General features: G+C 53.9%; 6 protein-coding genes across 6 annotated transcripts; 3 read left to right on the plus strand and 3 right to left on the minus strand.

The window, feature by feature from the left end:
* Positions 1–446: 446 nt before the first annotated feature.
* Positions 447–2057, minus strand: CKM354_000410500 (beta-tubulin; the record flags this gene model as incomplete). Its single annotated transcript, XM_044799331.1, has 5 exons — positions 447–1631; positions 1693–1747; positions 1801–1868; positions 1922–1945; positions 2046–2057. The coding sequence occupies 5 exons, from the start codon at positions 2055–2057 to the stop codon at positions 447–449; spliced, it is 1344 nt and encodes a 447-aa protein (XP_044655266.1).
* Positions 2058–2408: 351 nt separating this feature from the next.
* CKM354_000410600 (uncharacterized protein) lies at positions 2409–3261 on the plus strand (the record flags this gene model as incomplete). The annotated part of the gene is made up of 2 exons (XM_044799332.1): positions 2409–2729; positions 2779–3261. The coding sequence occupies 2 exons, from the start codon at positions 2409–2411 to the stop codon at positions 3259–3261; spliced, it is 804 nt and encodes a 267-aa protein (XP_044655267.1).
* Positions 3262–4923: 1662 nt separating this feature from the next.
* CKM354_000410700 (uncharacterized protein) lies at positions 4924–6045 on the plus strand (the record flags this gene model as incomplete). The annotated part of the gene is made up of 2 exons (XM_044799333.1): positions 4924–4943; positions 5004–6045. 2 exons carry the CDS (start codon positions 4924–4926, stop codon positions 6043–6045), a joined length of 1062 nt encoding a protein of 353 aa, XP_044655268.1.
* A 349-nt stretch (positions 6046–6394) lies between these two features.
* CKM354_000410800 (uncharacterized protein) lies at positions 6395–7501 on the plus strand (the record flags this gene model as incomplete). Its single annotated transcript, XM_044799334.1, has 1 exon — positions 6395–7501. The coding sequence occupies one exon, from the start codon at positions 6395–6397 to the stop codon at positions 7499–7501; it is 1107 nt and encodes a 368-aa protein (XP_044655269.1).
* A 329-nt stretch (positions 7502–7830) lies between these two features.
* CKM354_000410900 (uncharacterized protein) lies at positions 7831–8656 on the minus strand (the record flags this gene model as incomplete). Its single annotated transcript, XM_044799335.1, has 2 exons — positions 7831–8356; positions 8415–8656. 2 exons carry the CDS (start codon positions 8654–8656, stop codon positions 7831–7833), a joined length of 768 nt encoding a protein of 255 aa, XP_044655270.1.
* Positions 8657–9556: 900 nt separating this feature from the next.
* Positions 9557–10669, minus strand: CKM354_000411000 (uncharacterized protein; the record flags this gene model as incomplete). The annotated part of the gene is made up of 1 exon (XM_044799336.1): positions 9557–10669. The coding sequence occupies one exon, from the start codon at positions 10667–10669 to the stop codon at positions 9557–9559; it is 1113 nt and encodes a 370-aa protein (XP_044655271.1).
* Positions 10670–12093: the final 1424 nt, after the last annotated feature.

Below are 12093 nucleotides of genomic sequence, written 5' to 3' on the forward strand. Positions count from 1 at the left end.
GCTAGACGTGACCAAGATGAAACGAGAGAGTAATGTGTATAGGATTGAGCATATATGAACATCTTACACACCTCCTTTGCGTTTTGTTTTCCATTGTATCCCGTCATATCCTGAAGTGCAAACGGAAACCTACGGCAGGCGAGATGTGTCACAAAGAGCGACCCAACAGCCCCGCACAAACACGAAGTTGACAGTAGTGACTTTGGTTCTGAATGGTCTGAATAAAACATTTACTTCCAATTCTCGCTACACGCTGGGATATTTTTTGAGCAAAAAGTATTCGATTGCAAACACAACACCTGACTAGTCAACCTTTGTCGCCAACAAGCTTGTATCTGTGACTAATTTGGGTCAACAGGGAAAAGAGTTCTGCTGCCCTGCCTCGGTGAGAGAGTGGCTGGTGCAGCCCCATTGTGCGGCCTTGCTGCCGGTGGGGGCGAGCCATCCTACTCCTCGCCGTCAAGTGGCGCCTCCTCATCGTACTCCTCCTCTCCCTCGGAGACAGAGGCCTCCTGGTACTGCTGGTACTCAGACACCAAGTCGTTCATGTTGGACTCGGCCTCAGTGAACTCCATCTCGTCCATTCCCTCGCCGGTGTACCAGTGCAAGAAAGCCTTGCGCCTGAACATGGCAGTGAACTGGTCACCAACACGCTTGAAGAGCTCCTGGATCGAGGTGCTGTTTCCAACGAAGGTGGAAGACATCTTGAGGCCGCGTGGTGGGATAGAGCAGAGTGCGGTCTGGACGTTGTTTGGAATCCACTCGACGAAGTAGGCAGTGTTCTTGTTCTGCACGTTGCGGATCTGGTCCTCAACTTCCTTCATGGAGACCTTGCCACGGTAGATAGCCGAGCAAGTGAGGTAACGGCCGTTGCGGAAGTCGCTGGCGGCCATCATGTTCTTGGGGTCGAAGATTTGCTGGGTGAGCTCTGGAACGGTGACAGCACGGAAGGAGTGTGCGCCACGGCTGGTGAGTGGTGCGAAACCGACCATAAAGAAGTGGAGACGTGGGAATGGCACCATGTTGACGGCAAGCTTGCGCAGATCGCTGTTGAGCTGACCTGGGAAGCGCAGGCAGGTTGTCACACCGGACATGACGGCGGAGACGAGGTGGTTCAAGTCGCCGTAAGATGGGTTGTTGAGCTTCAGAGTGCGCATGCAAATGTCGTAGAGCGCCTCGTTGTCGATACAGAAGGTCTCGTCGGAGTTCTCGACGAGCTGGTGGACGGACAGAGTGGCGTTGTATGGCTCAACGACGGTGTCGGACACCTTTGGAGATGGCATGACGGAGAATGTGGCCATCATGCGGTCTGGGAACTCCTCGCGGATCTTGCTGATGAGAAGGGTACCCATACCGGCACCAGTACCACCACCGAGGGAGTGGGTGATCTGGAAACCTTGGAGGCAGTCGCAGCCCTCGGCCTCGCGGCGGACGACATCGAGAACCTGGTCGACGAGCTCGGCACCTTCAGTGTAGTGACCCTTGGCCCAGTTGTTTCCGGCGCCGGACTGGCCGAAGACGAAGTTGTCTGGGCGGAAAAGCTGGCCGAATGGACCAGCGCGGACGGCATCCATGGTGCCAGGCTCCAAATCGACGAGGACGGCACGTGGGACATACTTGTTGCCGGAAGCCTGTGCAGTTCGCGTCAGCTCGAGTTCGAGCAGTTTGGTGCTCTGCTCAATGCGGGCGTACCTCGTTGAAGTAGACGTTCATGCGCTCGAGCTGGAGGTCAGACGTGCCATTGTACCTGCACGACGTCAGTCGCTGCTCCATTTATCCATTGCGATCTGCTGCACATACACGCCGGAGCCGTCGAGGCCATGTTCGCCGGAGATGGTCTGCCAGAATGCAGCACCTATTTGATTGCCCTTGGCGATGTCAATTCCTACTCGAGTCGTGTCGATACAGCGCGTTTACGTACACACTGGCCGGTTTGGAGATGAACCTGTCGTCGAGACTCTGTTAGCACACTGCCGTCGACGTTCGTTGTCGCGATGAACGCGTGCCCCACGCGGTGGTGGGCATCAGGGGCGGTGAGGACTCACGATTTCACGCATGCCGGGAATTTTGGCGGTGTTGTGGGGGGTGTTGGTTTGGGTAAGGGTATAGGTGAGAGCTGGGAGGGTGGACTCGAAGTCGTCGTGGGTTGCGGGGCGTGTACGCGGCTGCCTGTTGTTGCAGTTGCAGTGGATGAGGAGGAAGCAGGCGGCGGCGGTGGGTGTTTACCACCAGTGGTGGGCCAGGATTTTAGAGCTGCGCGGCAAGAGCCAATCAGCAACGAGTGCGCGGCGTCCCTGAGGCAGGAACAGACCACGACTTTCGCTTCCCGCTGGAGCTCCGCCGCTCCCATTCACTTCGCAGAAAACACACACTGCTGCCCTCCACGTGCCGCTATGCAGTCGTCAGCCATGGCATCGTTACGCCTCGCCGTGCCTCGTGCCGGTCTCTCGATGCATGCGCGACAATTGCAGCGACTGCGGACGCTGACACCAGTGCGACATGCGTCCAGTGAAAAACCTACGCCGCCGAAGCCGCGAGTGCTGGAGAAGCCCGACAAGTTTCGTCCGCCCTCACATCCGTCCCGCTTGAAGAGTAAGACCAGATACACATATGGCCCCGACCTCACGCAGGCCCAGAAGACGAGGCGCTACCCACACATGATGCCGCCTGAGGGCACCTTCCTGCACTGGTTCCTCACGAACCGTACTATCCACTTGTGGATCTCATTGGTAGGCGCACTCAGCCGGACGCTCCTCCTGCATGGCTAATGTCTTTCAGAGCATCTTGATCTCCCTGGTCTTGGGCATCTGGATCACTGATTTCTTGCACAACACTCCATACCGCGATATGCTGCCTCCGCGAAGCATGTTCTTCTCCCATCCCATCGCGTACATTGGCCGCTGGATCGAGGCATACGACTTACATGTTGCTTATGTCTCCGCCCAGACAGCTGAAAAGCGAAAACAGAAGGTCGATGATGTGAGGAAGCGTTCCGAATATCGCAAGGCGCACGGGTTGGATCAGGCAGAAGGAGGGCTTTTTGGAGGGTGGAGCGCAAAAGAGGAGGACGAAAGCATGGGACCTGCTCTGCAAGACAGCAATGCGCAAACGACTGATCATGCTTCATCCGATCCTGCAATAATAGCAACACCTGGAATGGAAGAGACCTCGGCCGCGGATCCAGAACATGCCGAGGACACTTACATCGACTTTGAAGGCAAGAGGCAGCCCGTGAAGAAGAAGTGGTTCGGGATCTGGTAGTATTGCAACACGACAAAAACTTCTCCGCTCGCTCGCGCAGTCCTGAAACCTCCTGTTCCTAGCGACTGTCGCAAAGGGGAGTATTCATGCACCAGGACGCTGGACAGCCATTCGCGTAGATCCCCTTTTGAGAGCGGCTACGCTGTTGATGCAGCATGCAGCATCCTAGGAATCGTTCACACCACCGCACATCAAGTACTCGCTTCAGTGCTATAGCCGATTCGCTGTTTCTCCGATTATACGAGGCAACAAATAGCCTACGATCGGGAAGAAATACTAACAATCGCAGGTGACAGCGTTGAAAGCCAATCGCAAGGACCGAAGCCTCACTGTTTCATGCCATGGCCACGTGGAATATATGACATTGACTCTCCCATGCAGTCGAACCCTGACCGTCGCATGCTGTCAGTCGGAGCCGTGAGATGTTGCTTCTGATTCTCCTCGGTTTGCCGCGATTATCTAACGACTGCATCCGTTAATGGCCGAATCAAACCGGTCCCTGCGTAGGCACATGAAAGAAGACCATGGCCTGATACCCTTCACCTTTCTGACTGGACAAAACATCTAGTCAACATTTAATGGGCTCAAAAGGCGGATCAGAAAAGGAATGGCTGACTTGCTGTTGTGCACTGTGGCTGGATCGTACTCGAGCATTTCGGCGTTCGAATGTGATTCGTGCTGAGGCGCCCGTGGACCCTAAGCATCAACCCGCCAGAGAACTTCTACACTCTCTCTAGGCCTCCATGCGCAGTCAAGTCAGCTACTACTACAAGACAATCCACATGACGCGTGTTGATCGCACAGTTTTGATGCGAGCAGGGCAGTAAGACTTTCCCACCGCATGCGAGTTGTGGGCACACAATACTTGGAAGCCACAGCAAGTACGTACGGATACCATCATTATCCATCATTATTCAATCCTCGAGGAGATCGCAGCGTCCCATGGCAGGCGCGCTTAAGAGCACCGACCTTTCCGAGTCCTGTCCTCACATGTCTCTCCACTAGTCCCCGGATCTGTTGCTCTGCCGGCATTGGTGCACGTGGAGAATGGTCGTAGCGACAAGAGAAGCAGTCCTGTTCTTGCAATCGGACCTGCGCATAGCTGATCATGCAATCGAGGCAATCAACAGACGCGACCGCTTAACCTGGTAGTCAAAAAATTTGGAAAGCGTACACTCTGATGATGGTGCTCGGTATGATCTACCTAGCGGCAGACGGCAACTTGACATGGGTACAGCCATCGCCATCCTGAACAAGTCTCCCGAGCACTCGTACGTGTAGGAAGATCTTTCTCGGCAAATTCGACATCTTGCCGAGACCGGCCGAGGCTCACGTTGATGGAGAGCAGAGACGTGCTGGGGCTGACGTTGTAGTAACAGTTAGTGATGACTGACAAGATCTCTCCGAGGTTTGTCGGTGTTTTGTTTGGCACTGCGGTCGAAAAATCCTATGAGGTCTCGCACGTCTCTGCAGCATTCACAGGGGGTGTTGCCACGCAGATCCGGGGCCTGCAGGGATCCTGTCCCAAAGTAGCCATCGCTCAATACGCCCGGCCTTTCTGCTCGCGCCGATTTCTACGACTTGAACACCCGCTCCATGGCTTCTTGCTCTGTTCTTGTCGTCCGATGTTGAACATCCGTACTCTACAACGACGAAGACGAGATGGGTAACGCGGCATTCCTGTAACACGCCCCCAAGGAGTATCTACAAAATGACCACTGACTGACTTGCAACACATATAGCTACGGTGACCGTGGAGATACATTGCTGGCAATTACCTGGACCTGGTTCTCGATCGCAGCGGTTCTTTACATCTTAAGAGCAGCCAGTGCTGCACGACAGAAAGCGGACGGCAATTTTTGCGGTATAAGATGGGACTTCGTATGGGTCACGGTAGCTGTGGCGCTGGCATTGACCGCGCAAATCATCTATACCGTGTCCTACGAGTTCGCTGCACACGGAAATCAGGGCCTCAAGACAGTCGCCCAAGTCATCTTCTATGGCACGATTGCTAGCTGCACAGCCATGACATCCTCGGTGTTCGGCCGCTTCGCCGTGGTAGCTTTGCTGCTGCAGCTACAAGGCCCAACGTATCCAAAGGGCAGAATCGCGCTTTGGTTTATAGCCATTTCTCAATTCATCGTGAATGGCATTCAAGTAGGCCTCACAGTCAACCAGTGCAACCCGGCCAGCAGACTTTGGAACATCATGGAGCCCGGGACGTGCCAACTGATCCTTGTCACAAGGAAGATGGGCTTCTTTACTGGCGCATACGGCGCCTTTTGCGATTTGTCGCTCGCATTTTATCCAGTGGTTTTGATCATTGGTCCACTGCAACAAATCAATCCAAAGCTAAAAGCGGCAATCTGCATCGTTATGGCGGGCGGAGCAATCGCTGGAATCGCCGGCATCGTGAAAACGGTCCAGATTGCGAATTTGCTATATGTTCAATACGATTATGCGACTATTGTCATTTGGATACTCACGGAAACTTGGTTCATCATCATCTTTGGATCAATCACAACGACCAGGCCGATATTCGTGGCGATCGGACGACACATCAAGCTCTTTGGAAGTGGGTTCTGGACGTCGACCAAGAAGCTCAGCAACAAAGACAAGACTGATTCTGTCGAAATGTCGCGACCATGTGTGCATGTGCATACTGAGGACGAATGCAAACTTCCAACCTCGAAGATCAAGGATGAACACGACCTAAGCGACGATGAAATGGCACTCCATGACAGTTATCCCCGCCATCCGTCATACGATCACAGTCCAGCTTGAAGGAGCGCCACTCTTGCATCTCACATACAGGGATGATATCTCCAGTCCCGAGGAATACCCTCGCCTATCTGCCCACGTGCGTCACGCCAAGCACTTATGTTACCCGGCAATCATATGGCCTTTCTAGTTGTCATGAAAGATGATAGCTTGATTGTGCAGCAGTCAGAGAGCTCAGTGAGCTTTATCTGTCACGCCGTGGCTAATCGCGGGGGTAATGGAGTATAAAACAAAGTGCTTCGAGAATGCTAGTCATGGGCAATCGACAGAGACAACCATTTCGTGATCGACGAGGCTGAGATCGCATCTGGATCACCGAAGGTTGGAAAATCGACCCTTGATCTTCGCATCCATGGCCGGCACTTCAAGGCTCCTGCTTATCCTGGCAACTACTCTCATCGCGACAGGGTTTCCACTTTCTAATGTCGCCGAGCGAGCTGTCACGTACAACTTTTCATCATCGGTCAACTCCAGCCTGCCGAATGTGACGATCTTCGCAACTGGTGGCACGATCGCCAGCCAAGGGACTTCGAATACCCAGACTGTTGGGTACTCCGTGGGCCTGGGGGTTCAAGAACTTGTAGATGCAGTACCCGAGCTCCTCAACATATCCAACGTCAACGGATTCCAGGTATCGAATGTCGGATCTGGTAGCATTAATGCAAGCATTCTCCTCACCTTGGCTGAGACAATCACGGCTGAATTGAGCAAGCCGGAAATATCTGGAGTTGTGATCACTCATGGCACCGACTCATTGGAAGAGACTGCTTTCTTCCTCGATCTGGTCATCGACTCACCGAAGCCCGTCGTGGTAGTGGGTGCAATGAGACCGGCGACTGCGCTGAGTGCTGACGGACCTCTGAATCTCTATCAAGCTGTAACATTAGCAACTTCAGCCAATGCAATGGGTCGCGGCGCGATGATTTCGCTCAACGATCGCATTGGATCAGCCTTCTATACGACGAAGAATAATGCCAATTCCCTCGACACTTTCTTCTCCACAGAAGCTGGACAGCTTGGATTCTTCATCAACCAGGTTCCTTATTTTCACTATGCTCCATCAAGACCGGTCGGACGAAAGCACTTCAACATCTCGGGCCTCGACACCTTGCCGCAGGTTGATGTTCTATATGCTCATCAGGAGATGGACCCTGATCTGGCGTCTTTGGCAGTGGCAGGAGGTGCCAAAGGACTGGTGTTCGCAGGTATGGGCGCCGGCTCGCTCTCAGGAGCTGCTAGCGAAGCTGCAGAGGCAGTCTTCAATGCCACACAAATACCCATTGTCGCGAGTCACAGAAGCTCAGACGGCTTCGTGCCGGCGGACGAAGATGACTTCATCATTGGCAGTGGGTTCTACAACCCACAGAAGGCCCGCGTGTTGTTGCGTCTTGCTCTGGCGAAGGGTTATAGTTTGGATGAGGTTAGAGACGTTTTCGCTCTGAGTTATCCTAAGCCATAGCCAGAATAATTATAAGAAAACATGTTTGATGAACCGTGAGCACTTTACTCTTGTCTAGACCTGGTACTGTTGTATGTCTATCCTTTTGTGTATCCGGTCCAAAGCCAAAGCGTGATAGTGGAGCGTGATGTCCTCCTATCAACTGCAATCGATGCCGGCCAGGTCGTCGCAGTCATTATGACTCCTATGCCAATAGCATCCCTGATCACCCTTTCCCTCTCGTATGGCCATCGCGCTTCTGCTCATGCTATCCAAGCTGCCGTCAAATTTCCTACCAGACGCACAAAGTATCCGATTCGAATCGAGTCGGGTCGAGTCGAAAGTGCCATCTAGGCCCGGCAAATCGTATCACATTTCTTGCAGATATCCAACATGACGTTCACGGCCTCCATATTGATCAACTCCGAATATGCCTCAAGAAACGTGATGATATCCTGACCGTTCATCCTTCTCGGCGTACCAACTCTCTTGGCCAATTTATCGACCTCGCAGCGACAGGACTCGACATACTTGGATTTCAGCCTGGCCATTCCTGGCATGAAGACTTGTCGATCGTAAGGTTTCCGCTTGAGCGCAACGCGACGGTTCTGGAGGTCGAGTGTCACGCTGAAATTGATCTCGACTTCTCTTTTCATGTCGCCGATTTGGATTTTGCGGCAGACTTGGACGTGGTTGAATTTCTTGAGGAGGCGGCCAAGTTGGTCGTGGAAGACTTCGATTGAACGAAGTTGGAGGGTGGCATTTGTGAAGAGGAAGGTGTTCTCGAGGTAGTAGATCTCGGAGGCTTCTCTGCGGATTTCTTTGCTGACGTAGAGGAGGGCTGGGCCACCTTTGCGAAGGTCGTGTTGCTGAGAACTAAGGGGGCAAAAGGTCAGCGAGGGTCCGGAGGGCAGGTGAGTGAATGAATACTTACTTCGGTTCGATTTGCTTCGGGTTAGATTGCTTTGAGTTGACTCGCTTCGAGGATAGAGTGCTCGAGCTGCTACAGACTATCGTGATGGGACCGCGGCGACGCAACGCCAAGCGGTACACGTAGTTGCGCAACTCACCAGGCAGAACGAGGAATGTAGCCCTTGGTGTAGTATTAGGTGGGGGCGATGTCCAAGTTTGTTTCAGTGAAGGGCTCATCAGCCGTGGTTGTGGTGGCGCCAACATATCTGCTCTTGCGCAAGGCCTCATAACGACGCATCAAAATCGACCTGGTGGGGATGTTGAGGAAGGAGAAAGACATGGAGGGAGGGGAGAGACTTCGATTGATCACCAAATGAGCCGCAGATATGCGGGAGCTGTACTTGACAATAGGTGAGTCCCTGCAGCAGCTTGCCATTGTGATGTGTGCATATGTGCTTGAACGTTCACTTGACAAACTGAGCAGCTAGCGCCAACTCTAAAACTGCCGACAAGGACGTCAAAGTCGCGGCAGAGGCCGATCACGACATCTATCTTGCGGGCTTCTAGTATTTTATTGTTGTAGAGTCGTCGAGAAACTGGCGAGTCCGACATTGGGCATGCCTTCACTTCGCGCGCTGTAAATTGTGCTCCTATGCTCCCTTTCTTCTCCAGACTGCCGTTCGCGCTACTGCACCTCTGCCGAATTCACATGGTTCTCCCGCAGCGCCACACTCGCATTGACAATATCAATTGAGGGTTGTCCATGCCGGGAACCGAGCCCACAGGTTCTAGGCTTCAGCTGCTGCGCATCGTAGTAGCGACTCAAGCGAATTGTGAGTCCATTGGCAGTTGCCAAAAGGCGTTGCACGGGTGCATTGGGGCCGCCCAACCCGCTGTGATAGCTAGCGACCACTTCATCCGTCAGTCGAAAGATGCTCTGCGTCAAGTGGTCGTTGAATTGATGTGACGCGTTGGCCGTTGGCGTACGTGCCGCATAGCCCAACAAACTGCGACTCGACGAGTTCTCGCAGCGAGTTCGTCTGTGGCGCATTCAGCAAACGTCCAGTCTTGGCGCCGTCTCAGCACGGCGTGGCCGAGAAGATGCATAATTGCTGGAACGCTTGAGGAAGGCTGCAGGTGGGAGTCCTTGCTACCCTTAGTTGATCATGAGCCTACTCCTGCAGCTTTGGGAGCCTCCACGATGTCGGCAACAGCGTACTCGAGTTGCTGTGCGGAGTCACGTCTCTGATCTCGTGGCAATCTAGCCTCTTGGATAAGTCTCCGCAGCCCCTTGACCATACCCTCGCGTTCTGCAGGCTCGGCGTCTGCACTCCCAGCCCATCGAATCTTGCAGTCGGGATCTACGAGATACACATATCCCACTTTCTCGTTCAGCAGCCCGATCGACTCCTTCATGATCTCGCTCACACCTCGTCGCACCATGAAGTACCTGTGCTGCTCGTCCGTAGAGAGCTGACGCCGTAGGTTGCTCCGGAAGGCCTGCAAAAGCCACCACCGCAACGTATTCTCCTCGTGATTGATCCACACCCTCTGTGCTACATCTGTGTTTTCTCTGAGGACATCGTATAACTCCGGGTTCTGCTCCTCGCTCACAAACGTATCGACTTGCGCCTGGGCCCACGTGCTGGACACAATGCTCACGACGCTGACCTTGCCCTCCATGACCTCGCAAGTGTCTCTGCCCAAGCCTTTGTAACCATCCTTTCGCCAGCCTCCAGTCTCATCTTTGATATGTTCTGCTTCTTTGCTAAGCGTTTTGCCGAAGAAATTCGGGAACCATAAGCTGAGGTCTGCTCGGAATAATCTTTCGTTGGCTTTGAAGATCTTCCCGCGATGGAAGCGTAGATTGCTCCAGTCCCGGAAGTAGGGTTTGCTGATCTGTTTCGTCATCGTTCGTCGCCGCTCCATGTGCTTGTCGAAATCCACGAAGTCATCTCGACGCTGGCTCAATGTGCGGTTGTCGAGGCCCATGTTCTCGCCTGGCTGCGGCGGGTTGGACATTCCAATAGGCCGCGTGAGGGGCTGAGGGATGTGTTCCGCATCATCATCTGATTTGGCTCGCTTGCGAAAGCCGGGCTGGTAATCGGCGACGATGCGAGCGGGAATCTGGGGCGAGGGCGGTTGTGGACGAGGTCGCGGTGGAGGGGGCTGTTTGGAGGCAGTCGGTGGTGTAGAGTAGCATCTACGCCCGCCATACAGCGCTATGCTGCGCAATGCGTGGAGACAGCGTAGAGATGAGGCTCCTTTCGACGCCATTGTCTTTCTCTCTGCAGCCTGACCTGCTCACGGTCTGAACTGAATTCGCCAAGACATTGAACGGACAAGCATGTTCGGGGATGACCCACTCTACTCCGCAACTCTCATTCCGGCCGACATTCGCACATCACCTCACATCACCCCAGCCTTCCACACTGTGCCTCACGTCAGACTCCGACCTGTGTCATCATCCACCAAGCGTCTTCAGCCACATGATGGTGACCATTACAGGCAAGCCGACTCTGCGGTCGTAGTCCGCACCGCTAGCTGTCGAGGGCATTGACCGGGCTTGAGTAGAGTGAATGTTTTATGCCGCCTCGCACGTGGTTGTTCTTGCTAATTTGGTAGATCCTGCCTCATCCCGAGATCATTCACTCCCGAGGCCTTGCGATAGCGAATTGTGTTTGCCTGAACGATCGTCAATCAACAAGAATCTATGAAGTCAACTTGCTACACTCTGGTGGTCCACTCAACACGAAACCCGAGTGTTCGTAAGCTTCTCGGCTGCGACCACACCTGGGCTGGCGACACGTCGGTCCGCTGAAGCATATCTGACAACGAATGCATGACCTGAATGTCTCGTATTCCAGAAGAGCGGACAAGAAGTCTGCCACGGCACACGATTCAGATCAGCTTCCCTTCAACGATGGGCGAGGCTGCCAAAATCGTCCTACGTGAGCGACTGGACACTTCTCCTGCCTTATTTCGGTCATCGAATCTTCCTGTCAATGATGGGACTGATGCTCTCGGGGCAGAGCTCCACAGCGCATTTCAGTAGGCCCTATTTTGGCCAGGGATTGACCGAGATCTCGCTTCTACTCCTCTGTCTTATTTCCCGGCCGCATGTCCGAAGCATGTTGGACCCCTTTCGTGTCCTGGTAACCGGTCTGCCTGCATACTATCATGACATCATGAAGAAGCGCCTCGAGGCGCGCTTCGGTGCATTTGTCAGGCCTGCCTACCATCGCGACGGCATAATCTTGACAGCGGCTATAGCGTGTCAACAATGGTCTCCTGTCAATCGCCGCATTCCTCAGCACAGTGCGGCTGTCGTTCTGGCCTGCGTCGATGCAGTGGCGGTGTGAGTCGGCACTACGCCCGGCGTCCGTATAGTGCGACCGACCAGTGTCAAGGATCATCATGAATGGCCGTTCCAGCGACCATGATCCGAGACCGTCTCAACGGAGACCTGTGTGGTCATGTGCAGCCCCTTTCGTCTGCTAAAACTGATGCGGCTCAAAGGTTATTCAAGAACCCTGCGCATGCACCTACTATATGCTTACTCTCCAACCCCGTACCGTGGTCCTTCCAGAAGCGCGGTTCTGAGCTTTGACTGGTCCACTGGACTGCCTCATTGAGCACTCCGAACAACCTTACCGTCTTATTGCGACACGACCCTGGACTGACGTACCTGAATCTGGTGC

Source organism: Cercospora kikuchii (genome assembly GCF_019650295.1).
Source record: "Cercospora kikuchii DNA, contig_00002, whole genome shotgun sequence".
Classification (NCBI taxonomy): domain Eukaryota; kingdom Fungi; phylum Ascomycota; class Dothideomycetes; order Mycosphaerellales; family Mycosphaerellaceae; genus Cercospora; species Cercospora kikuchii.